The sequence below is a fragment of the Halichoeres trimaculatus genome, unplaced genomic scaffold, assembly GCF_033239565.1.
Source record: "Halichoeres trimaculatus isolate MK-OKI-2021-1 unplaced genomic scaffold, fHalTri1.1 fHalTri1_scaffold_5, whole genome shotgun sequence".
In the NCBI taxonomy this organism is placed as follows: domain Eukaryota; kingdom Metazoa; phylum Chordata; class Actinopteri; order Labriformes; family Labridae; genus Halichoeres; species Halichoeres trimaculatus.
In genome coordinates, this window is record NW_027437183.1 from 19,102,003 (window position 1) to 19,129,799 (window position 27,797).

The 27,797-nt window shown below is 41.1% G+C and overlaps 2 protein-coding genes across 5 annotated transcripts in view; one reads left to right on the forward strand and one right to left on the reverse strand.

The window, feature by feature from the left end:
- The first annotated feature begins 444 nt into the window (after positions 1-444).
- Positions 445-10,312, forward strand: tbx1 (T-box transcription factor 1). The gene is made up of 8 exons (XM_074670714.1): positions 445-990; positions 2,201-2,540; positions 4,911-5,012; positions 5,492-5,663; positions 6,478-6,633; positions 7,786-7,853; positions 8,468-8,568; positions 9,336-10,312. Exons 1-8 carry the CDS (start codon positions 807-809, stop codon positions 9,716-9,718), a joined length of 1,506 nt encoding a protein of 501 aa, XP_074526815.1. The 5' UTR covers positions 445-806; the 3' UTR covers positions 9,719-10,312.
- A 2,640-nt stretch (positions 10,313-12,952) lies between these two features.
- Positions 12,953-27,797, reverse strand: part of gnb1l (guanine nucleotide binding protein (G protein), beta polypeptide 1-like) — a 29,627-nt gene continuing 14,782 nt past the window's right edge. For all 4 annotated transcript variants that reach the window (XM_074669331.1, XM_074669332.1, XM_074669333.1 and 1 more), the window contains 2 exons: positions 23,158-23,373; positions 12,953-16,415 (listed from right to left, as the gene is read on the reverse strand). In XM_074669331.1, coding sequence (XP_074525432.1) covers positions 16,137-16,415; positions 23,158-23,373 — 495 coding nt within the window. In that variant the 3' untranslated portion in view covers positions 12,953-16,136. The remainder of the gene's footprint in view (positions 16,416-23,157; positions 23,374-27,797) is intronic.

Here is a 27,797-nt window from a genome sequence, read left to right on the forward strand (position 1 = left end):
CTCTGTGTTAAATGTGAAATTATTCACCACTCTCCCTGTGGATTAATTGATGAATGAAATACTCAGGACCTTTGAAAGAGAGGGCACAATTTTAATTTTATGAGCTCACTGTGTGTCCATTGCATCTGTTATGAACCTCTTCAGAGTAAACTTTTGGGTAAAAGTTTTGCGCAGCAGCCCCTGAAGCTCCGGGAGCAGCTCGATGTGTGCTCAAACAGTTAAACTATGGAAACGCGTATATAAACTCGTGTTTTACTGGAAAAGAGGCGCACTTTGACGCAGGACATCGCGGTGACGTTTGAGTTGAATTCAAATGACTGACATGGTCTTATTGAAATAATACATCCAGTACAGAGCGCGCACACTTTTTTTCCTGGTGGTGCAGGGGAGGCGTGGATCTTGCTCACTTTTGACATTCTCGTTGCTGTAGTAGCTTCTCCTCAAGGCAGGACTCAGATGACACCACCCCGCCACCGACCGGGGGAGAAACAAGCGAAGCGCTCTCTCTCTCCCTCTCCTTTCTCTGCGGATGAACTATGTTTTGACACCAGGACGTGTTTAGAAGCTCGTCAGATGATTCTGTGCACCGGAGAGCTTTTCGTGTCTTCACAATAGCAGTGGGAATACTTTGAGAAAAGTCCATCCCAGACTCTCTTACACACGGAGCTCCGGGGGCGGAATGTGAAAACCCCATTTTGGCGCATGTTCTTCTCCATTGTGAGCAGCCTTCTCCTGCTTTCTGTGCGGTTGGAAAGCGGGGGAGGAGGAGGAGGAGGGACGGCTTTTCCCGACTCGATCCCTTGCCTATGGACGACGGCAGTCCCCTCTCTCCAAAGGCAAATGCTTTCAGTATTGCCTCTCTGATTTCGGCTGCAGAACAAGCAGGAAACGCAGCGTTTGACAAACTGAGCACCGGCCTGGACAAGCCAGACCTGCACAACCACAGTTCCTTTAAAATGCACTACAGCACTGTCACCCGGGAAATGGAAGGTAAATCTGTTTTTGATGCCCACAGAGCTGCTTGAGCATGTACATCTCACCCAAAATCACGTTACACCCTTGCGTCTGCTCGGTTAATCGACATTTCCAAAACAAGTTTTAATCAAAAACGTAAAATTACCAACCAGTGCGTTGTTTTGACTGCACGTCTGTAGCTACAGTAAGACAACTTAGGAAAAATTAACGTAAATTCAGCCCTGACTACAACGATCAGACATGAGGTCTGCAGCCAGAGAGCAAAAAAAGTTTCCAATTCCTAAAAGCCCAAAGCTCAGCACAAAGAGTCAGCTTTAATTCGCACAGGGTCGCAAAGATTGAACATGAAGCCAGGAGGAGGAGGGTTAACACGGGCACCCTGTGCGTAATGGTAAAAACAGACCATAATGCGCATTTCCAGCTCAGAGGGAGGTGTATATCCATTCCAGAGATCTATTTATCCAATAACGCGAAAGCAACAGTCACCTGCTGCCTGTTTGTTTGTTCATGCAAATCAATGTGTGTTTACCTTGTAAACCGTTTACCCTCCGATCGGACGACCTGATCCTCTATTGTTTGCTAACGGGGTGATGTGGGCGATACCCTTATCCAAAAGTTAAATGGGTGCCGGAAAGCCCATTAAAAAGGGGCGCACTTCTCTGTCAATCAGTCTCGTCCCAAGGCGAGGAAAAGGCACATTACCTGCAGTTCCTTATCTAAATAGAAATAAGAACCGGTTTTATCGCAAAGGGGAGGCCCTCTGCGTCAGATAAGAGACGAGGCAGGGTTGCAGTGTACCACACTGCAGCAGCGCACAACACAGGCCGCTCAGAGCGCAATCGATCCTCAGCGAAAGCTCACATACGCGCTGGACGCTCGTTTCTGCGGGTAGCACAGAGCTCCTCCACAGGCACCGCAGCTTTTGGAAACATCTGAGCACTTTTCGGACGCTTTCTTCTTACACTCGGTAGACTGTAGCATGCTGGCTGCGGATGCAACCTCGGGGATTTATGAACAGACAAGACGGAAACTTTTAAACCGAAAGGGTTGCTCTCGCGCGTGACACCTTCATTTGGAAATCGCTGATTCCTGTATCTGATTTTTCCATCTGTGAAATAACCAACTCTCACTTCAAGGCATATTTAGTAAATCCAGTTTTCTGGGATGATTTCAGCCATATCCAGCCCGTGGCTGACGCAGCTGTCCCATTTTTGCGATGTTGCAGCCTTCACGACGAGCAGCCTGAGCAGCCTCAACACGCCAGGGGGCTACCACCTCTCGCCGTCCCCCGGGGACCCCTACAGCCAACATGAGCCCCACTTCGAGCCATGCCCGGCCGCTCAGCACAACTACAACTACCCGGGGTCTAACCCGGGCCAGGCCCCACCGAGCGACAACGGGACTCCCAACTGCTCCTCGTCGTCCTCCAACTCCACACCGAACAGTAAAACTATCGTTAAGAAGAACCCCAAAGTGGCCAACATTAACGTCCAGCTGGAGATGAAAGCTTTATGGGACGAGTTTAACCAGCTCGGGACGGAGATGATCGTTACGAAGGCTGGCAGGTGAGCACAAAGTTTTCCCAGGCCACGGGCTGGAAGTTGCTCCAGTACATTCTGAAAACACAAGTAGACCAACGAGAAAAATTACACTAAACACACCGATTTTTACAAGAGCAGGTAACACAATTCGACCTGTGGGGAATGGCAACAAAACTTTATGAAAAACATTTTCTCAACATTGTTATTAACCAGGACGGTGGTTTTTTCAGGATATCACGGGTTATGTTTTTCTACAACATATTTTGTCCTGTTTTGACCTTGATATTAGTGCTAATACAACAAACACCCCAAACGCTGCAAGTTTATTCATTCATTTTAATAAAATATACAGGATTTAATTTCTTGCTGCCTGGATACAAAATGACTTAACTTTTTTTCTCATGATTCATAGCTTTTACAATTATTTCAGTTCTAATTCGTATTCATTTCTTTTTCGGTTTTAATTCGTATATATTTATTTTCTCCCTTTTTTAAATAACGTGCCTCTGGGTACAACTAATAAAACCTTCCTGCATATGACACTCGAAGTTATGTTGCTTCATGCACACTTTAGTCCTGTAATTTACGTTTGGGACCCAAACTGATTTAATTAATCAAAATACACATTGTTTGTGTGAGGCAACCTAATCAGGAGATGAGTTCAGTGCAATGCAATGCAAGGCCCAAGGCTTTGAGACAGACATGTGAACGTTTAAAACCATGTTCAGATCCTGCACCGTGTAGTAGGTCCACTAGGAGCTGTGGCCCTCGGCTGGTTTCCCTCACGGCCAGAAACGCTTACGCACCGCGGTTCCGAAGAACTTTTAGGTCTGATTTGTCCTAGGAGGTCATAATTTGATAAAATGAAGATGAGCTCCGACACGAGCAAATGCCACACACCTGTAGTGTTGTTTTCTTCAGGCCTCGACACGTGTTTACCTTTTTCTTATTTCCTCATTTTAGGAGTGTCTATCTGCCTCCCTCCGTTTTCCTCTCCAGTCTATAAAAATCTTTTGTGGTTATATAAGCTGAATGCATACACCCAAATCTGGTTTTAATTTGGTTGCTAATTATAAGAAGAATATGCTCACTTTTAGCTCCAGCAGCTGGACTTAGTCTTTTTGTTTTGTTTTGTTTTGTTTTGTTTTATTTTGTTTTGTTTTGTTTTGTTTTCAGATTTTTAATAGGCTAGTTTTTATTACAAATTTTAGATCTTGTTTTGTTTTATCCTTTGGCAGGAAGAAAACTCTACAAACGTTGACCCCTGACCTTTGTGAGGAGCCAATAAAACGCCACACTAATATTCTGCACACTGATATTTTTAACTTGTAACGTACAGCACGCTTTTATGGCTCTCCAAACACCGCCCTGTGTTTTTCCAGCATTGCAGTAATACAAAGAGGCATGAGATAATTGATTTAATCCTGAAAGTGAGGGTTGAGTTTCTGACAGGAGAAAGGAGATCTGCAGCAGAGCACTTTAAAAGCTCCTTCAGTCTCACCTAGCCACAACACTGACGTTAATTGAGCGTTGATTTTAGGCTCCCTTTCACTGACTCGGCGGATTACTCAGCTTTCAGTTGGTGTTCTTGGGGATATGGATCTACACTGAGCAGTGACCAGCGTGAAATGGAGGGAGAAAAGTAAAAGTGTGTGTGTGAGAGAGAGAGGGCGCTGACCAAACTGACACACGTGTCATACCAAAGTGGAACTTTCTCTATCGAGACAAACCTGGAAAATAATAATAATATAAATAATAATAATAATAATAATAATAATAATAATAATAATAATAATAATAATAATAACAAACTCACGACTACATCCATGTACGATAAAACTTTTTCTTTCTTTTCAAGTTTTATTTTCTTAATGTTGTCCTTTCACTTACAGTCGCGCAAGAGAAAAAAATATTCAAGCCAAATAATCCAAAAATACTCCTCTTCTCCCCACCGAAAGAAATAGTCGAAAGTGCGTTTCCACAGTGTTTGCACATGCGCACGCGTGTGTTCGCCTTTTCGTGTGCCTGGGTTTCATCAGCAAGTCACAGAACAACTTAACGCCAAAAATCACCAAAAGGGAAGCTAAAAGTAATCAAACTACAGCTCCATTCAGATCAGGGGCAGTTTTATCTGGCTACGCAGGGACTGAATCACTCCATTCCAAACAGCTTCAGGCTCCTGTCTCCTTACAGCCTCCAGCACGGGCCGAGATGATCTCTGCAGGCCTCATCCCTCTGCAAATACGCTTCTGTTTCTCCAACCCATACAGAGAAAACAGTAGCACTGTCCACACGCTGGCATTATTTTAGCCTACAGAGTGGCACAAACTAAGTAAAAGTGCACCCTGCGCAGCAATATTTAATGATCTCTTGTCTTTTTTTTTGTCTTTTCAGGAGAATGTTTCCAACTTTCCAAGTGAAAATATTTGGGATGGATCCCATGTCGGACTATATGCTCCTGATGGATTTCCTGCCTGTAGACGACAAACGTTACAGGTACCTTTTTTGGATGTTTAGAAAACAAAAACACACCTGGAACTGAAACACACAACTGCAATCCGTCACCAAAGGAATTTGGGGAAAAAATCAACCAGTTGAAGGTTTTTACTGAGCTGCGCGTGCGGCATTAGAAGAAATACTTACATGGGCAAAATAAAAATGATACTACAGTGTAAAAAGATACAAAACATCAATTAACCCGTATTCCCCCAGTATTTATGTCTTTATGTTCCTCACTTACCGTAGATAGTTCTAAAAGATCATCGAGCATTTTTACTTATACACATTTGTAACTAATTTTTGACACAGGTAATGCAGTAATAGCCCATATTTTCCCCTTGATTCTCTGGAGCCCACGTTTTTGTGTCTCCATTCCTGAGTAGAAACACAGTTTGCGTCGGTATGCTGATTTTAATATTGTGAATAATGTCGAAAAGCCTTGACTTTGTGTCTAACTAACCTTGTCGCTCTTGCAGGTATGCCTTCCACAGCTCCTCCTGGCTGGTTGCCGGTAAAGCAGACCCCGCCACACCGGGCAGGGTGCATTACCACCCGGACTCTCCGGCCAAAGGCGCGCAGTGGATGAAGCAGATCGTGTCTTTCGATAAACTCAAACTCACCAACAACCTGCTGGATGACAACGGCCATGTGAGTGTGCACAAGCAGAAATGAATGTTAGCACAAGATAATAATTAAAAAAAAAAAAAAAGCTGTGTGCTATACATAGTTTGATTGCTCGCTATGAGTTGCATTTTTGGCACACTGGGTAGGCCTACATTTTTTTGAATTATGGACTACATCTGAACTCATCTCTTACACACACTAAGTCCCCGCAGATAGATTATAACTGTCGTACAGAGGTTTGGCATCTTGTTCTTCCAGAAATAAACTGATTGAAGGGATACTTTAATAAATAGCCAGATGTTTCTAGAAGCTTATTTTCAGTCCACAAAAAGGCGCTTCGCAGCAAGCTTTGCTCCAAACGTGTCGGCGGGGAGGTGGAATATTTCCCCACTGGAAATTATTTCAGCCAATAACTTGATCTCCCTGCCTGTGTGTGTTCGAGTTCTTGCAGTGTTTGTGAATTCGGAAAGAAAAACAGTGATGATTGACTATTTGAGCATCTAATGAAATATTCTCACGACTCTTGGATGCAAATGAGGAGATCAGGGGCAAAGATTAGATAACGAGCCTTGTATTTTTCTCAGTGTTTTTAAAGGGAATGTGCTGATGAAATAGTCTCACGGGGCCTCTGAGGAACTAGGTTTAATGTAACTGCTGTAAAAGAAAAAAAACACAGCATCAGGAAATTTCTGCATTTCTTTCAAATTAACCCCTTTCCCCAAAGTCTCTCCTCATAGTACGCATGGGTTTATTGAACGTCATGTCACCGAATCTCTCGGTCGTGTTTATTACAGTTTTGTGTCCTTATTGCTGAATGGCTTCCACCTTTTCTTTACAGATTATTCTGAACTCCATGCACCGCTATCAGCCCAGGTTTCACGTGGTTTATGTGGACCCCCGCAAGGACAGCGAGAAATACGCCGAGGAGAATTACAAAACCTTTGTTTTTGAGGAAACTCGATTCACGGCAGTCACAGCATACCAGAACCACCGGGTAAGAAGCTTTTATTATAGTGTGTCTCAGGAACATTGTGTTTGGTGTGGAGAACGAAGAGAGGCTGTGTGGGCATTTGACCTGATTCTAAAGCTCTTTAAATATACACCCTGTAATTGTAATTTTTTTTTCTTACTCATGGTTATACAGAAGAAATCATAAGACGGATTATGCCTCAAGATTGAACCTCAACTACGGTTTAATCAGGAAATATATAGCTGAATATTTATATATTGCGGTAGAGAATTATAGATTTTACATTATTTCTCTGATGCTTTGAACCCGAGAGTATTATTCTCTGGGCGATTTTGTGCGCAACTCTGCTCTTTACGCATAACTGGGCTCTCTTCACTGCTCCGTCTCTGCTCTGTTTTCCATCAGCCACAGCATCTGTTTAGGTTTCACATCAGGGCAGACATCCGTTGTTCATAGAGAGTGAAGCATCTGATAAAATTCTGCTCCTATCAGCAAAGTAACGTTAAGTGAGGCGGTGCGTAATTGGGATGGCAATATTAGCGTGAGTGATAAAACTATTTTTCATCATCAGTTAAAAATCCCATTCAACTAGAATTAAATCGGCTGTTTTAACACTTGAAGGTGTGATGGCTACAGTTGAATGTACAGTGCTGAGAGCAAGACATTTTTAATGTTTTTTTGAAAATGGAAACAAAGCAAAAAAAAAACACTGTAAACATTGAAGCATAACGGTGACGCCAGATATAATAAAGCTTGAGTACGGATGAATAGTTATGGAGACTGAGCTCTTCCTACTTGGGATCTACATGTGTTGGACTAGTGTGAAAATATAAAACAGACAGGATGTAAAAAAAAAAAAATGGGAATAAAGTTCTGCCTTTACTGGCAGTAGATATATTAAGTTGTGTTCAAAGGTATAAATAAAACATATATTGACATAACAACTGAAGACAGCTTTGTGCTGAAATGTGATTATTTTTCCTTCATGGTTTCATTTTTTTTGGATATAGGTCATAAAGATTTTTCCAAAGAAAAGCTCCAGTTTTAACAGAAAACAAGCACTGCTGTCCTTTTTATTAGAAAAAAAAGTGCTACCTGTAGCTGACAGATATAAGACTGTGAACGACTGCTTCACGCAGCACTGATGATGACTTTGTTTTACTCTGTGGATTTCAGATCACACAGCTGAAGATAGCCAGCAACCCATTTGCAAAAGGCTTCAGGGACTGTGACCCAGAGGACTGGTGAGCGATTACGTTTTAACATCACTGTCTTATTGGCAGGTTTCCACCTGGTTTGAATTTGTTATGAAGAATTTACAAAATAGTTTTTTTTTGTATGTTTTAGCTAACATGGGTGCCAGATGGGTGGGGTTTGCAACATGAAAAATGAAAACAATGTGCGGCATGGAGTTTAGAAATCACTGGATATTGTTTGAAAGTCAATGGACTGTGCATTTCTGTCACTGACAAATGACCAAACACACTCGTTTGTATCACAGTGTAGTAAAAGCCACACATCTGATGAACTCTGGCAGCTAAAGCATCAACTAATGTAGAATGCTGCCCCTCAGAGTCTGTGGAGGACTTTTTTCTCAGAAGCATTAACCTCTGAGATTATGTAAAAAGTTAATGAGAGCGTTGGATTATTTTATATAACAGGACAATCTGAGTCACATCATAGTTCACTGCTCATTTCATCCTTTGTAAATTGGGGCCTGTCATTGTGTAAATGCTCATTACATGCATCAGTGTAAACTCTTAAATGTGCATTCATCATTTTTATATATATAATAAAGAAATTGTGCCCTTGACGTTCATTAAATGAGAATGTAACTGAATCCTTTCTCCTGTTCCAGGCCCAGGAATCACAGGCCAGGCTCTCTGCCAATAATGAGTGCCTTTGCCAGAACAAGAAACCCAATGTCATCCCCTCCGCAGCAGAACGGCTCAGAAAAAGGTCTGCGGCTTGCTCTTTGTTTCACTTCAAAACTCTAGCCTGTGATCACACTGCAACGCTGATTCATGCAGCATTTTATTCAAGAATGCTCTTTTGGCTGATGGGATATTAGTTCTAATTTATAAACATAACCTCTAAATGTGTTTCATGGTTTTAAAGGCTTTTAATTAAAAACAAAAATACAGACGTCTAATTTCATCCACTGACTGATGATGTAGAGTACATATTTCATTATATAACTAAACAAATCTAAATTATACAGCCAAACACAGTTTTTATTATAACTTAATTTACATTTTTTCTATCATCAACATTTAAAAAAGTAAAAAGTCACAGAATCTAAAATTAGCTTCTCAGGGACTTTTATTAATTGTTCAGAAGCTGCTATTTTCAAAGATATTCGTATGTTTTTCAACCTTTCAAAATTTTTGGATCATTAAAATTTATTTTTTGTCTAACGTTGAAGATATTTAGGAGATCTAAAGATAGCCCTTGTGGTGAAATTAGAGTTTATTTTTTCTGTGTGATGATTGGATGAACTCTGCAATGTTAATGAGAATGTATTTATCTATTCACACCTAAGTAAAAAAAAAAGCACACCCAACCAGTACACCCAATAATATGAAAACTATAGTGTCTTTATATTACTGGGAGTGTTCATAAACCACAGCCTGTTTAAGATGGTATTAGTTCACTTTTTCTGCTCCATGATACAAAGTGTTCCCACCATTTTTGCTCATCCTGTTGTCTTTCCTCTGCCCTCACAGAGGACAGCAGGCGGGAGTACGAGCGAGATCCCACTGGTACACCCATACACGCCGACCCAGCTCACCAGCTAATGTCCAGAGTCCTCAGCCCCGCCTTGCCCGTCCCAGGAGGCCTTCACGCCGTCCCGCTCACCAGCGGCCGACCCAGCCCTCCCCACGACCTTCGTTCAGACCCCCACGCTTTAGGCCCAGACACCCTGCACCACCACCCCTACAAGTACCCCACCACCTATGAACACTATCTGGGAGCCAAGACCCGGCCGTCACCCTATCCTTTACCCAGTATCAGAGGACACACGTACCACCATCACATGAACCCCGCCACAGCTAACATGTACTCAGCCACAAGTGGCCCCTCTAACTATGACTATGGGCCCAGATAATGACAGCTCTCTGCAAGGGCTAATGGCGCACAGCACTCTGGGAAATGGAAAGAGGCAGGGAAGGCAACACACTCCTGTCTGTACAGGTGGCTTATGCAACCTGGGGGATGCATTCAGCAGGCTGAGACTCCTTTTTGCTGGATAAACCCTGCCGTATTTATTTAAAGGAAATCTCTGCGTTAAGCGCGGCCACCTGCTCTGAGTCCCTGAAGATGTCTGTTTGACCTTTGAACCCAAATGGCAAAAGCTCCACACCAGGACTTCCCTTACCTGAGTGGTGCAGACCTTGAGCCGGCAAACAGAAGAAACAGGAGGGACAGACTTTGATCACAGACTGGAATTGAATTCTTTCTTTTATTTTTGTGTTGAATGCACTTTTTGATTTGCCTTGTTTTTAATGCTTTCAAAAAAGCCATATGTTATATAGTCCATCAACCTTCTAGGTAGACGAGATGTTTGCATGTTGAGCTCATCAGACGGGGTGTCGAAACCCATCAAAATGTTTTTGTTTGAGTTAAAAAAAAATACTAGATTTGGTTTTGAAACATCTGAACATCATGAGCCGCTCTGAGAAGCTTGTACCATGGCACTGACTTGCAGCAATTCAAAGTAAATAAATGAAGCAGACTGACTGTTCTGTATCTGTAAAATAAACATTAAATTCTTGTAATTCATAAAAAAGAAAATCCATCTGTGAGCAGGTCTTCCATTCAAAGCTGTCTGTGCTGCTGCACTGCCTGAGGGGGGAGGACTAAAACAGGCTTACCTCACTGATAGCATTGTTCAGGGTTCTCCGGCCGGATTTGCTCTGCTGAAATGGGTCGAGGCGTCTGCTGCTCCTCCAGTCACTGGTGGGCAGGTTTTAAAAGTCTGTAGAGACCGTGATGAAGTTCAAATCTGCTCCAGGTTCTATGAAAAAAAACATATAAACAGGCACACATGCTCTTACCAGAAACACATTCTCCTTCTACACACTTCAAGTTTTTAATTAAAAAATAAATACAGTTATGGCTGACCGTGCAGAATGTTTCTTAAAGGTCTTACAGTGATTCATAAATAAATCTGGAAGAAAATGTTAAAAGTTTTTTGGAGCAAAAATCTGTTTGAAGTTTTGAATTTAAATCCACAGAGGATTTAAACTATTATTGTAGGCTATAGAATTAGAGTAGCCTGATATTTTTCCCAACTTAAGTGCATTTAATACACAATTTTTTAAAATTGTTTTGCAAAAATTGCATCAAAATATCATTATTCATATTATATACTTGTCAACAAGCCTAACTATAGCTTGTTGATCAGAAAATTAAAACCCTCTTGTCACACAAACTGGAAACTACGTTTCCTCTCACTCCAAAAGGATATTATTGTTCATATCTAATGGGACAGTCAGATGATACTTCAAGGCTGTCAAACCTTCCTATCTGTGCAGCCATTTCCATCCCCTGTTTGAAGTCATGTGAGGAATGCTTTGTTGTCAAGGTTAATCTCTTTAGACATAAAAAGAAGAAGAAAAAAACTGTACAGGGACTTGTGCCTGTCACCGCACAAAGGGAAATGTACCCTAATGATTCATTTCCAATCATGTATTTTTCTGCCTGAACCCCGCTGCCTCTGAGCGCAGAGCGGGGAAAAGGATGCCCGGGGGCGCGTGACCCCTGACTGTTTAATGGCTTGTAAAGGTGTCAAAGGTTAAATAATGTTTCCACTCATTTAAACGACGGACTAATTGGTTGTATCATTTTTGTTATCGTTGTTTGTGCGCTGATTAAAGCACCGAGGATGCTCAGTTTGCAGTGAAACAATATCTTAAAGCCACTTTGGAAAATGAGGACAAACCGTAGCCTGTAAGCAGTTTTAGACCAGGTCGATGATAATGCTTCGCCTATGAAGAGGGAAAAAAATTAGCCTTACTGTTGGAAATGAAACCGTTAATATCACGCAGCGTTGTCAGAGTACTTCATTTGACGGTAGGCTTTTTAATCATTATTTCAAGTTTGATTTTTTAAATAATTGTGTTTCTATTTCCTGAGGCCGTATCTAAAATCTTTGTGTAGCCTACCCTTTATCATTTTATTAAAGTTATCTAAGCGTAAACACGTAATTACGCCAAATAACAGAAAATAACAAAATAATTTTAAACAGCTTGGTACTCCCACGCACAACCTGTTTTCGACTTCCAGTGCTGTCTACTCAGGAAGCCGCCCAGCGTGGCACGACGCCGGCCTGCAGGTGCCGAGGAGCCGGGGAGGACCGTCGAACAAAAAGCTTACCGCCGGGGCTCGTGGGAGGCTGGCAAGGGTGGCGCGCTCCGGGAAATTTGGACTGCTGGAGACTCACAGCGCACGTCACAATTAGGCTATGTTTAGGGATATTTTGACCTCTAAGACCACAGTAAGTTTAATACAGTCAGCTGTAAATAAGAAAAAAAAAGGAAAGGAAGGCGGCCTTGGTTTGCTTCCTACTCCCTTTAAGATGTACTTTTCATCAAAATGCGCTTGTCGAAAAGCATCTCACTATGGGCTGCATAGAACAGGTCGAAACCATGTGAAACAGCGACAAGACCCACCATGAGGAACCACTTTAAAGGTGGCCAACTTGAAAAGCCAGAAAACTTTAACTTCAGTCTGACAGCTAATTATAGACAGCAACGTGGGGTTACAAGAGAGCAGGGGCGAAGAATTTAGATCACTGATTTCAAAAGCAATGCTGCACTAGGCTCTAAAATGCTTACTCAATATAAAACATACTTGCCAAGTGAAAATTACTCTTCAATGTTTTTTGTTCGTTTGTTTGTTTGTTTTTTTGAAAAAAAAAACGAGGCAGAGAATTTGATTTAGTCCTTGAAATTTGTAGTTAGTCTAATTAAACAGCAGTTGAACTTAAAAAAAACATCTTCATACTAAATCCATTAGCTGATTAACTGAATTACCTGACTTAATTTCAATATTTTTCTGTCCACATCTGCACAATTAAATAGGGAAATTAAATTGAAAGCAGTAATAGGCAATAAAAAATAATTTATTGTATTTTACACAATTAAGTGCACCAGAATGGAAATGTTAGACAATGTCACCCAAATCTGCAGATTGTAACTTTTTTTGTTTGTTATAATTTTTAAACTCAGTTTTAGCAAATTAAAATAGATTTTAAAGTAACAAATAAGCTAAGTTAGCACATCATTTGAGTCCTTGCAAACTGAATTTATTATCATTATCATTTTTTAAGATTGGCAAATCAGAGAGAGTGCGCCTACTGGAGGATTTGTATCGAATTGCATTTTAGAGCTCACTTGTGGAGCCAGTATGGGGTCTGTTTGGATTGAATCTCCTACATTACATTTGAATGCACGTCCTAAATATTTTGCAGCATGGTTTTGACTAGCCTGCTCCGTTATTAAGCACAATATTTAAATGTATGTTTCACTTCACAAAGAACAAGCCGTATTAAAAATAATCCATGGCATACAGCTGAATATTTGATGTGCTCAGATGTCTCGAGCTCAGAGAGACACAGTGCCAAGGATTTGTCACTAAAATATGGAGAAGCAGAGGATGGATGATTATAAGGACCTGAGGCATCGTTCGACACTCAGCTGCAGCTGGAACATCTGTCGTGACAGGCCGATCAGGGTCTCGATTCGTTTCCTTCACCTCTGTGAGCATTTCCTCTGCTCCATGCTGTATCTGGGGAAAGTTATTCAATAACAATCCAGGTAAACCAACTGAAGTTCTCCACCTAAACAGCACAACACATGTTTCGTATTTCTCTGTATGGCCTTTCAGCTCACATAGAGTGCCACGGTACGTAGTGTGCATAAGGTTGCTGATGGATATTTTATGTGGAACATCAAAACACATCATCAGTGTTGGGGTGGAATCTGTGTACATCTGTATTAATTTACATTTGAAAAAATAAATAAAACAGCTCAATCATCAGGGAATTAAGATAGGACAGTCAAACATCAATAATCTGGCTTGGTGTGGTGTCTAAAAACCAAAGCCATTAAAAAAACAGTGGATTATGTCCTATCTTGGAGCCAGGCTGACCTTTGACCCCTCAGGCCAAGGAAGACATACATTGGGCGATAAGTGAAGCACAGGCTCTATTGTGCAGACGGTCTCCCTGTCCATTTATTGACTTCCTAAATGATCCATTATGAAGTGATTTACGAGGTCCACGGCCTCTGCAGCAGACACTTCTAAAGGCCGGTGGGTTGCTGTCTGCTCTATTCAGCACACATCTGCACCAACACACCCGACATTTGATTTATCAGAGAACGGACGGAAGCTGGCCCACGCCACCTCTGGTGTTTGTTCAAAGCCAACAGCAGGGTTAGGAAGCTGTTATGAATGCAACATGTCAGCAGAGGGGTCAGGGACAAAAGGTAAGGACAGAGCTCTGCAGGGAACAAGGAAAACATGAAAATGGCCACTAAAAAGATAACAAACAAATGTACTTCAGTTATTTTAAATCATATGAAATATTAAGTAAAAAATAAATAAAAATCATAAAGTGAACACAACCAAAACTCAACAACCAAACTTGCAGTCACCCATTTCTCAAACCAGTAGCCTCACAGCAAGGAAGCTTGTCTAGCCAATGACCCCGTCTTTCCTCTGCTCACTAATGATTCGTGGCCATCGTGCGAGTCTGCCTCTTTGATTTCTCAGGCCTTTCCTGTACAGCATGATGAGCTCCTCAACTTAGGGTCATCCCAGGAGACAAAGCTTATATGAAGCAGAACGTAAAGCGTTTGAAGCGCCGGCCCCTGGCCCCCTCGTCACAGTGCGCCTGAAACACATGAGCTCCCATGCTGCTCATTGACTCACACAGATATTATTAGAGACAGTGGACAGAAAACAACACCTTTATATGTTCTCCGGCATGTTCAAAACAAGACCTTTGGCCTTGATTGTGAGGAATGTTTCTAAAAAAAGGACATCTGTGGTGAGTTACACTGAGGTTCATATAGGAGATGAAAATGGTCCAATATCGAGATAAAAACACTTAAAATTTCTATGACAGAAATTTTGACCTATCACAATCTGCTCCTCCACTGAACCAACATTCCTCTGTTATTCAAGTCCGTGCTGTGATTAACCGTGTTTGACAAACACAGCTCAGGTCAGACTGCAGGGCTGTGTGTGTTAGGTTAAGACCTGCTAAAAAAACAACAAGAGATTACAAAGCTGCTCAGGTGCAGCGCACACCTCACAAATTCAAACCCAGTCAAGCAAATCTCCCATCACATAAGAAAACACAGTCACATTGCTGAGGAGAGCATCACAGAGATTTTATGTTTATATGCAGAGCTCAACAAATTTAGAAGACCACCAACCTGTGTAACGTGTTTGCCTCCACTTTCTTAAATCAACAGTTTTTAGATGATTACCAAATCACTTCTTATGTTTCTGCGGTGGTTAATCCACTCGGATGTGCAGGCTAATTATATCTTTAATGATAAAAGTTTATTTTTGTTGCTATTTATGACATCTAACATTTTCCGTTTTACAAAAAAAAAAAAAAAAAAAGTTTTTTTTAAATACCACTTGCATTCACTTCGTGAAAAACATGTTTCAGTGATTATTTGTTATTGCTGATTAATCTCTGACTTTTCAAAGAATTCCTATTATTTCTGGCTCACATTTGGGAATAAAAACATAAAATCAGTTTGAAACTTCTCACTCCTGTTGAAAATGGTGATACACAGACAACTCAATGAGATATAAAGAGTCTGAAATAAAGCTCTTCATGATGCTGGATGGTTTTCTCCTTTTTACCAGGTGGTCTTACGTTGAGCACTATATAAATATCTGCTTGCTTTAGTAGCAGGGTTTCATTCTACCTGACACACTGAGTGAAAAAAGGCATGGGAATCACACAATTTAAGGGTTTGGCAGTGTTTTTACCACTGACTTACTTTTTTTAAGAAGTGGGAATGGCACAGGGGCCTTTACCTAAATAAAACAAAATCTGTCATGAGTCCCAATCTAAATCTGTTGATCTAACTCCAGTTTATAATAACTAAATAAAATCAGTTGGACTTTGTTCAAAACAATTTCTACTATTACATGTTTTTAACCTGAGTCACCGTTCTGCCTCACAATACTCTGAGTCACAATAAACTTAAACAGACTTTCAAAAGTCATTGTCAAACTTGAGTTTTGTTTAAGAAATATAAACAGAATATAAACAGCTCTGCAGTCACAGTGAACATGTCACATACGTGATTCTCAATATTCAGTTGCTCTGTAACTAGTTTGCTATGTAGCATAATGATCACAGTCCACATTTCCTTGTGTGGAAACAGTACTTTGGCCTGTCCAGAAACAATAATGACTTCACACAAGCATAAGTACAAGTAAGAGTTAAGAGAGGGTTGTTTATCTGTTCATAAATCTCTGCAGAGCTCTGAGTCTCAGCCAGTGTCAGCTCCCTCATTGTAGATAGACCACAAACTGATCCTCTGGTCCTTGGATCCAGCGGCCAGCAGTCTTTGTCTCGGGTCTTGGTGGTCAGAGAAGGCCACACTTTGCACCATGTCAGTGTGGTACTGAAGCACTGCCAGTGGTTTCAGCCTCTTCCACCCAAACACCCGCACACGATGGTCCCAGCCCGCTGACGCCAGAAGTTTACCATCCCCCCTGATACACAGCTGGGAAACCCCAGGGTTGACCAGTGTCACGTTATCCTGAAGCTGTGAAAACACAAAGAGGAAGAGGATCTTAGTCAAAGTTTTCTGGTTACAGCTTAATCCTCGGTGGGGTTTTTTTATCTTAGCTGTTACGGGAATCTTGAACCAAATAAGGCTGTTTTTCATTCAAACAAGAAGACAAAAATAATCATAGACTCATCAGGCCAATAAGTCAATTTATCACTGCCGTCTAGGAAACTGAGTCCAAGAAAAACAGAAAGAGTCAGACTATCAGCTGATCTGGTGACTGAGGTCCAAGTGTAAGCTGGATGTCTGTTGAACCTGGCTGGAGACTCCTGGGACTCAATCATCGACCATAAAACATTAAGGCACGCGGCTGCTAGCACATCTCTCCGCATCCCACTATTTGGTTTGGAGTTGGGGGGGCCTGTTCTTGGAGCTCGACTGGGCCAGAGTTACCTTTGTCACAGTTCTCAATACCATCTCGCTGAAATATGTGTTTGCAGAGGCCTTGTTGCTTTAAGCGCCTCTGATGAATTACATTCACACTGAAAGGTCTGGTCAGCAGGAGAAGAGACCCGATAAATACACTGTTGTAGCATCTGCCTGCAAAAGATTAGCCACAGCTTTCTCTTCCTGTGATCTACAGTGTCCCAAGAACGGCATCAATCTCTCTAAAGGGGCAACATTCTGACATAACATAATGAATGGCTGCTAAGATCACTATCTGCAGAGCCTGCTGTGTGAGGGCATTCCCGGGAACGAACGTGCTCTTCCTACGATGCAGAGATCTCTGCCAGACCTGTAAAGGGGACATAAACATCTGGATATGGGGGCTACAATCAAACTAGACGGCGTAAAATTGGCTTCGTAAGCTGTGTCCAGGGAGACTAATGGTTTTTTAGGGGAGGAGAGGGTAGAGAATTTATCTGCATGCTCCTGTTCCGGGCAGGAACCATCCACAGGCTCCATGTGGAAGATATAAGCCAGGTACTCGTGGCCCGAGTGGATGAAGTGGAATGTAAGGCAGAGCGGGAGCGGAGAGGAATGTCATTGATCAAAACAGAGAGAAAAAGCTGTTTTTGTTAATCAAACCATCATCGCTGGTGTCACTGGAGTGAAACAGAGTGACGCAGGTTGGACCAAACAAGGTGAAACCCTGACACAGAGAAACGTTGGGGGTGAAAGCTTGTTTGGAGCTTTGTTATGACCTCAAGAAGTTGGTATGGCTCTGCCTCTCTCCATCTGGTTTGCATTAGCAGCCTGATAATGATGGGTTTAAGTGTCTGTTTTTGTTTGTTTTGCTTCCCATAGTTTGTGTCAGGAAAGGGTATTTGTTTCATTAAGGGGTCAGTTGTAAACGGTAAACAGTTAATGGTCATTCAGCCGGGCAGCTCGGCTCATCGTTTTTACTTTCTACAGGAAGAAAAGTGGTTGTCCTGAGCTGTTACTGAGAATTAATGATGCTCATGTGAAGCTTTGCTGGTTACCAAGCTGCAGATAATCAGTGTTTGCTCTGTGATTTCATGTGGCCATGGTGGTTGGTGATAAACACGATACAACTTGTACAGTTTACAAATTTGATGGGTGATAAACAGAGAAGTATCTGCCCACAACTTTAATGAGAAGTTAATTATTAAAAAAAAAGACAGTTTATTGTCACAATCATACTGTTGTTTTACCATTAAATGATGACATTCGTTTCTGCGGAAAATAATTAGATTTACAGCATAAACTTACAGACAAATATAAATGTGATAATTAATTATAATTTATTTATTTTTTATCTTTTTAAATAAGCTTGTGATTTAATTTGAAAGAAACCAAAACATTTATCTATCACTGATTATTATTTGTCCTTACTTTAAATAACAGAGGAGCAAAATAAAAGTTTTTAATGGAAAAATACAGAAAAAGATTGTCAATGATGTTATATAACAAAATCAATTCCAAACAAAAAACGATTTTCATAACAAAGTTTTTATAAGTGGTTTTCTTAAATTGTGGTTGTACATGTTGAGCCTGGCATATTTCTAAAATAAGTGTCAAGTTATTAGGTTAACTTAATGATTTTAATTGAATTTTAGAAAATTTGTTTTTATAATTACTAATCTGGCATTTAATTTTTTGTTGGGGTACCGTGTTAAATTTAATCAAACAGATTTTGTCTTTGAATTAATTTAAACCTTTATGAAAACAAAAATAGTGCAACGACAAATTAAATATTTTCAGTAAATATTTTTATAGTTTCATAGAAAAATATGTTTTTTTATTTTGAAATCAGCAATTACTCTTATTATTCAGCAGAGCATAGTTCATAAGCCAGCATCCATGATGGTATGGGAGTGCACAAGTTCCCATGACACTGGAAGCTTACACGTCTGGAGTGGAACCATCCATGCTGAACAATAAACACGGGACAGCAACATGTGCTGTCATCCAGAGAGAGAAAGTTTTCAGAAGGATCTTTCAAATCTAATCAAAGACAGTGTCAAACCACATTCAGTACGTATCACAAAAGCGCAGCTCTGTAGTAGAAGGGTCCAGTTGCTAAACTGACCTGCCTGCAGTTTCTATTCCTCTGCTTAGTTCCAAAACATTAACTAGCTTAAAGGGAGTGATGCAACACAATGATGAGCATGCCCCGTCTCAACGTGTTGCTGGCACCAAATATATTTTTATAAAACTTTGACACTTTTCAGATTCATTATCTAAAAAGTTGTCCCAGGAATTTTTATATTATGTATACAGTTTATATAATTGAAATACCATCAAAATCAGAAACATTTTAGACCTTTTATTTTCAAATTACAGTCAAAGAGTAAATTTACTTTTCAACGTTAGACACAGATGAGACAGATCCAATATGGCAAAAGTTACAATGAATTTTACTCTACTCAAATCAATAATAATCACACTATTAAATAAAAAAATAAACTAGTGCCAGCCCTTGAAATATTATTCCTTAACCTGGGGCTAACTCTGTTTTTTGCATAAAAAAATCAATCTCATGATCTCGCTGTTGCTGTAATTCAGTTTTCTGCAGCAGCAGAATTGTTATTCTTGCTGCAGAGCCACACAAATGCTGAAAGAATATTTGGAAAATCCTTCACACACAGCTATTAACCAGGTCTCAATCCCTGATATAATCTATTAGACTGAACTCGAAGAGTCTTGGCTTGTCTCACCCGACACCTAATTTTTCTTTACTTTGCTTTCTTACTATCTGATCATGGACAGAGTTCATCTTTATGCTCTACCATCTCTTTGTCTTTATACTCTTTTCCTGCCTGCGTTCTGCAGACACACACACACACACACACACACACACACACACACACACACACACACACACACACACACACACACACACACACACACACACACACACACACACACACACACACACACACACACACACACACACACACACACACACACACATACACACAGCGGGCCTGCTGACTGAACGCCAGCTTTCTCAGCTGTCAGGAAGCTACCAGCCCTGCTCAGCAGCTGTGCCCACTAACTTTTTTGGGGCCTATGAAAGATCCAACGCAAACTCACACTTTAAGATCCTCTTTTATAGCATCTCACCGACAGAGCAGACACTACAAAAAAGCATCACCTTGGCAGATCTCACTCAAGCCGCGCTCCCCTCTCCTCCCTGTCTTCCCCCTGCAGTCCTGGCACGGATCTTGGCGTTCACACTCGTCCACTGAAACATCCCATCATCGCTAACTCACTCGAGCCTAGCGGCCGGGAGGCCTTTCGCAGGTATTTCTGACACACCCTGTCCCTGAATCACACTCAGCGGTGGGGAGATTACAGCCTTTTGTCACCTCGCCTGTCAAAGCTCGACTGCGGCTGACAGGAGATGGATGTGTCAAACTGGTGAGTGTCTCCGTTCAAAAAAAGAGAGGGTAGGGCTTTCTCCAAAAGGAAAGCTGTAATTTTTATGACAGCAGCTCATACATGCATCAGAAGCAGACTTGGACAGACCTGACCTGTACGTCAGGTCACATCAGGATTGGCTGATGAGTGCCAGAGTTCACAGGAGAAACCACTGCTCAAAGACGATGGAGTGGATAGCCTCACACAGTGAGGATGAGGAGCAGGAGTCCCACCTGTAGAAACTGTCATCAGCCTCAGGAGTGACCAGCTGTCAGCCATGCTTGATTTACACTGCTGATCTTCTTCTGTCTTTACCTGCTTTCTCTTCTTCCAGTTGGCAACCTCTACCTCTTTCTTTGTCCTAGAGGAACTTGTCACTTGTCAATATGTTTGAGCGGCCGCTTAAATATGTGTCCATCTGGCTTAACAGCTTGTAAACCCCAACACCCACGCCCCACCGTCTTACCCTGACACATTCCTAGAAATGTGCACGGGAAGGAGAGGAGGAAAAAAGGGCAGAAGATGATGCCTCATTACTATGAAAATGTATCAGGGCAGCCAGGTCAAACAGCAGATAAAGGCCTCTGGGAGCCATGTGTAAGACATTAACCTCCATTCCTGAGGCTATCTGTCTTTATCTGGCCTTGATAAGCTCACTTCACAGCCTTTCAGCTTCACTAAATCATAACTGTGCTGTGTTGTGTCACATCCAGTTTCCCCTCCATTCCACAAAAAGCATCTATCTTCCTTGCCAGCTGGTTCCACTACACTGGACTGTATCGCCAGGGTAATTTGTGGGAAGTGGGATGCTGTGGCACTTATAGCCTCCTCAGCCTTTATTGCAGCCTCCCACTGTGAACTACTGTTCCCTTTACTGCAGATGTGTTTTTTGTTTGGTTAAGGGGCCTCCGAGGTTTTGTTATTTTTATTACCTCTCACGGGTCGTCCGTCAGGACCCCGAGCCCGGGTCTGCCACCCTGCAGGTCCTCCCTCCTCCTAACTGCTGCCACACAAAAATACTTTTGTGGGAAGAACTGAGGATAGCTGTCTGGACGTCACACTGAGCTGCACTTCAGGATAATTTAAAAGTCCCCGCTGGACCTTTTCCTGCTCCTTTTGCTTTTTGCCTGTCATCCTCATCCTGGATTACACGCTGAATCAATATTTTGTAGCTTGAGAAAAATAAACCCAATATTCACTCTTTCCTGTTTTTGGTATCTCGAAACAAATCCTTCATGGTGTTTTGGTAGACACATTTTCAGAGGGAAAAAAACAAGGGTTTGCAAATATTTCTAATTCAAGCATTCATTTGTAAAGAGCCTTGGAAAGAATAATAGCCCTTGACTGTGCAGCCGTGTACTATATCTGCCTCACGTTCCTTTCTGCTCTGATTCATGAGGGGTTGCTGCAAAATGTGCGCATTCCCTTTAGCTCATGAAATCTGGAGAAAATAGAGCTTCAAATGAGGCGGCAAGTCTCTGATGTATTAGCTGTTATGTAAAATGAATTATGCTGCAAGGCTGATGTGATCTTTTTGGTGGCTGGAGAGACTCTGTACACTCAGTTTGAATCAACCACAATTTTCATTCGTATGTGGGCTTTGTGTTTTAGGTCTTATTGTATCTCAGTAGTATGCAGATCACATGAACAGACTTTTTTAACTCACAAAATAAGATGATAGATATTTATTTATTCTTCCATTCATTAGTTTATAATGAGTAAAACAAATTTTTGTGAAAGTGTTTTCAAGTGTTTTTTTTTTTTGATCCAGAACTATTTACAGCATGTTGTCCAGACCCAATGTGTGACTGTGAGTCAGTGTTTGTCTGTGGGTGGTTTTCAGTCTGGAGTGACAGCCCCAGACCGGCCCTTGGCCCCTAGCCCTGCCAACGCTGTGTAACCAGCGGCTGATTTATGGCCCCAGGAGCCCTGCTGAGCCTCTTCCTCTTTGGCCCCTGATGTTTTCTGAGAGAGTCCGAAGTAAGGCAACACTTCTCCTCTCCCATCCCCAACCATACCTTTTTATTACATTTAACAGATTTAGCAGACAACAATTAGTCAGCGAGCAGGATTTAAGCTCGATACTCTGCAATAGTCTGCAAGATCCTGATACTTATTACCCAACCAGGGCCATAGCTCATGACGTATCAGCACACACTTGAAAAAAATCCAAAATGACTCACAATTCAGCTCTCCTGTGCACTGCCACTTATTATTTTCTTTGCCAGGGACATTATTAGCAAGAAACAATAGTTTTAATGGGTAGGTTGATATATTGGATATCTTTTTTATTTGGCTAAAAGTAATGAAAAAATTAAAGTCAAATTAAAATGTCATGGAAAATCTTTTGTGAATTGTAAAATCTTGTAAAACGCTAAAAAAAAGTTGAAATTAATGAATAAAAATAAATTAATGGAGGACATTTGAAACTCAATAGTTAAAAAGTGTCAGATAAGCAATGAGGAAGACACCTGAGATGATGAGAAAACAGTAAAAGCACCCCTGCAGGAACTAATGATAGTATATGGAGGTAAAAGTAAAAAATAAATGGTTAGATTGAAAATAAAACATTAAAAATTTGGCTTTATTAATTGTAAAAACATTTTGCTGAAGAAATTAAATGTGTAGCTAAAATGGATAGCAAATGTTGCAGAGACTAATGGTTAAAGGATGAAATAGATCTCTAAAAATGAAAAAATATACTTTGGAGATACCTGAGGTTAGCAGAAGTTGGAAAAAGATGAGAGCCCCCAGAGTAAATCATAAATTAATGAATTTCAAGCTTCAGAGGTTTTACAAACTAATACCTACTCCCTCTTCAAACTTTTGGCAGACAACGTTTTGGATTTCACTAAACCACATCTCCCCTCCTTTGAGTCTATGTTCTGACCTGCAGGTTGTTCTGTCTGTCCAGCATCCAGGAGGTGAGCTTCTTCTCAGAGGAGCCTGATATGCCCCTCAGATGCTCAGGGTCAAAGGTCAGGCACATGACAGGCTCAGGGTGGGCTTTGGTTTGGCTCAGTATGGACCTCTGGGTTACATCCCACAGCAGCAGGGAACCATCCTCGTATCCAGCCACCAGCAGAGGTCCAGGCCCAGAGTCTGGCTGGAAATGAGGGAGACAATAAGAGGCAGAGAAGAGACAGGAGGGATGAGAAGAGGCGACATAAAGAGTGAGGTAAGAGAGCTGTGTCGTAAAAACCACAGAAGAAACCACCGCCTGGTGCTGGAAGCTGAGCAGAGCAGAGGTTATCATCCTGGAAGCTCCCGCTGACACTCGAAGAGAGGCTGTGGGCTCCATTCGTCAGCCGGCTGTGCTCTGTGTGTAGCAGTCCATTACACCACTCCTCACTTTGCTCCTCATCTGTATTACTGAGCCACAGGGCTGCACAGGGACTCATACTTACAGTAAAGGAACTGGCTACAGAACTGTAAAACCCTTCATTATTCTTCACATTCACAGATTCTTTGTGTTTTTAATTTTTAGCCGTTTACTTTGCTCTATGTAAAATGTACTTTCTTGTTGTTTTTATGCCAACATGAGTTACTTTTGCTAAATTTTCTCTGTCGTGATATTTGTTATCAGTTTCCAGGAGGATCTTCTTTAAGGCTATTGCTGCTGTTGAAGTCATTTTGAAGTAAGGGACTTTTTTTCCACAGTAATAGTGATGCATGACACAATGGCTGCAACTTTCATTATTTTTTAAAGGACTATTATATAATTTATTTGAACTATGCGGATTAAGCACTAAGATAAGACTTGTCAATAAGTTACTCATCCCAATTTTTTCAGATTTAACCAACCCAACATTCATTATGATTACAGAAAAACAAACAAACCCTCACACTGAGGAACCTTGAACAAGAGTTTGTCTTAATTAAATTACCATACTTACACAAGTGGTTTTCTAATTAAAAATAACAATAATTAGTGTAGATGAACCAGGTAATGATGTTAGTATCGGAAAGATAAAAACAGTTTGATCTATCTACTATCACATGAAAAACAATTTTAGAAAAAAAAGTGGAGTCCTGCCTCTGTTGTCATCGGACATTGTGTCTCAATCTGTGATGTTTCAAACTGTTAAAGATACCAGAGAAAATCTGAAATGAAACCTTGTGCATAAACAGGCATCAGGTGCAAAACCTAAACCAATCTTTTACACATACAAAGGAGTATGTGTTAATACAATTAATACTCAACACAATTGTGCATGGTATGCTTGGAGGTTGTGCAGAAGTTCTCAGTAAAAGAAGAAAGGAATGAAGACGGTGAGGAAGAGTCAACTTGTAACATAAGAAAATGATCCCACTCTCCTGAAATTCAAATTCTGCAGTGTTTGCAAGTAAAGTGCTCCCTCACATCCATATATGATGGGACTGTTGTCTACAGAACAATTTAAACTATTCTCCTGTCCATAGGAAAACCTGTAAATACACAGTGCTAACATGCTATTAGTGCTGACTCGTGGCTTTGCTCTAAACTACCATCAGGCCTTCGAGCTGAAGCTCGGTGCCCTGAAGAAGCGAGGAGAGAAAGAAATTTTTTCCATATGTGCGAAGGGGCCTCGTCTGCCATTTTTTCATCCATCTTCAAGTCCTCTTCTCACTTAACCCTCGATATTTCTCGTCTCCCAGTTTTAAACAAATTATAGACAGAGTCGTGTATTCCTTCCAAACACATCAGCCAGGACGAACACTAAGGGATTATGAAAACAAATAAAAACAAGTGAAAATCAGTGGCCTTCGCTCACCGGCAGGGGCAGGGCTAAGCGTTCCAGGCTTGGGGCCCACCGCTTCACTTAAGTGTAGGACCTCCTTGATTGATGATGTCATGGGTCAGAGGTCAGAGAACCCTGGGTAGACACCTAATTCATTATATCCTCCACAGGCCTTTCTACAAGAGGGCTCTCTGCTGGAGTGGGGCTGGGGCTCAGGGAGCAGATTCATCACCAGAGAACAGCTGGAGAGACAGATGGATGGAAGCTGGTTGAAGACGCAGAGCCAGAGCAAGACAGAGGTTCTCCAAAATGGCAAAAAGCTGGACCTGAACCCACAAAATCCTATCAAATCCTATGCCTTTTTTCATTTCTGTAGTGATTCAGCATGATTAAGATGATCAATAATGTAACCATGCAAACACGATTTTTAGATCTGTTTAGGGCATTCAGTTTAGATAGTTTTGGTCCATGAGGTCAACAGCGAGGCCTTTACAACGGACAAAACTGAAGGGAGAACCTGAATCTCTTTACTGCCGGGACATCAAATATGTATTTTTCTAAACAACTCAAACAAGCTCTCACACTGGATGCAGCTAAGGCTGGCAGTTAGGTCACATTCCCCAAGAGGTTCAAATCCAACCTGTTGCCTCTTTCCCACATGTGACACCCCACTCTCACCCTGTTTACTGCATGATCCACTGTCATTCAAAACAAAACCATGTAAAGCCAGAAAAATAACTTGCTCTTAGGAAACAGTAAAACTATGGGTAAGGTGTTGGCTTTGAATCTGCTTTAGCTCCTTTGAGTTTCAGGTTAAAAATGAATCCACAGCGGACACAGATTAGATTAGGACTGAATCCAGGGATTACTTTTGACATGGTACAACATTCTTCTTTAATCTTTGTTTAAAATCAACAACATCTCAGGGAAGAGTGGAAAAATTTCTTGTGCAATTCCACATAACACAGGTCTCTTTTTGAATTACATTTTTTCTCAACAAACAACCTAAAGCTCACAAAGGCTTAATTTTTATTGGAATATGAAAAACAAACACAGGAGGTCTTTAGGAGAAGAAGAAAGTAGGTTAGTTGACTAACTTGTCCACTGTCTTATTTGCAAAATAACTATTCCACTTCCTTTTAAGTCCAACTCTTGCCAGATCTTTGTAAATGTAAAGACATCTGGTAAATAACCTTTTTAATCCACAGTAGTTGTCTATATTAGAGGCACCTGAAATGAGCTCCACTGAGTTTCACTGCATGATGTTTACTCATTTTTTAAGTTTTTCAAGTTACTTAAGCAGGTGCTTAATGAAATAGGGTTAATTTATTTAAAATAATCTGCTTTATTTGTTTAAAGAAAGCAAGGCAGATAAAAACACTCATGGATAACGTTGATATTTATGGTTCAAAGTTGCTGCTACCCATCTAAATACATTAAAATGTTTCTGAATGCTTTGCCAGATCAGCACCTGGAATAACTTCTTAACACCAGCTGAAAAGAGGAATGGGCTTAAAAAGAAATCTGAATCATTCATTCTTAATACACACTGATGAACCATCAGTTTACTGTCTATTTCTTCACAATGGCCTCTGTCAATGGGTGGGGCATAGTGTAAGACAGCAAGTGAGCATTGTGTCTCTAAAGTTAATGTGTCGGAGGAGGGAAAAAGGATCTGAGCACTACATATTCGTATGTTGTGGATATCCCCGAATCTGTAAACCACCTTTTCTACAGAGTAGCGTGAGATCTTAGCAAGATCTTCACAAGACTTGCTAAAATCATCTGGCTAATTCATGACACATGGAGGGGTGGGCCTCAAACACCAAGGTCTTCAGAACAGCCATTTATAAACTGGATGATAAATGAAAAGCCTAAATGTGACAACAAAAACACTAATGATGACATACCAATTTAAAACTTACTCTCAAAGGAGGCAAAAAGAGCAGATTTTCTATTTTTCTTAAACAAATATTGTCCTTCAGTTGTTTCTTTGGGTCATTTTTATACTGTATGTTGGGCTATTTTGTGTGTACAGTGTACATATTCTTAAGGGAATATGTTATCTGGTATTATTCCTCGAGCGCTCTGGTGTAGTAAAATATTTGACTTTTTAAAAATTCTTTTTACAGATATTTTTCTGTAAACCAGTAAAGGGAAAAGAGGAAAAAGAATTAATACAATTCAAATGTAATGAGAGAAAATATGATGAGTGACATCCTGGATCGATAGCATCCTCCACAAACACTTTCATGTCATTTCCTCATGTGGTGAGTCTTTCAGAGCTCATGAACTACCCAGAGACCGGCAGCTTGTTTGCTGATGTGGCCGCTGCAGGCCTCAGGCAGCCACAGCCTCAACATCAGGAACCAATCGCTTCCTCCGCTTTTTGTCCTGCTCCACCATGATGTCATGGCCACGAGGCTGCAAGGTGATGAGCTGAGAGTGATGGATATCTGTATAGGAACATTTCCTTTCCCCCGCCAGCCTCTGTTCACATTAAAAGCCTAGCACATCATACATCAGTGCTGCCCCCACAGCACAGCTCTGCATCCGTACACACATAAAACCCACGTGTGGAGACTTTCCTTTTCTGTGTCCGCTCTATTGTTCAGTGTCTAACAGCCAATCAGATTCAGGTGCACAAGATAGTGACTGTATGTCACCTTTCAGACAGAGTAAAGGCCAGGATCTGAAGGCTGGAGGGATTCTGCTAAAGGGAAGCAGACGTGAGAAAAAAGTGCAGTTTAGTGCTGCGTTTAATCTTTTCCACCAACTCCAGCAGAGAGAGGGTTTAAAGGCCAACTAT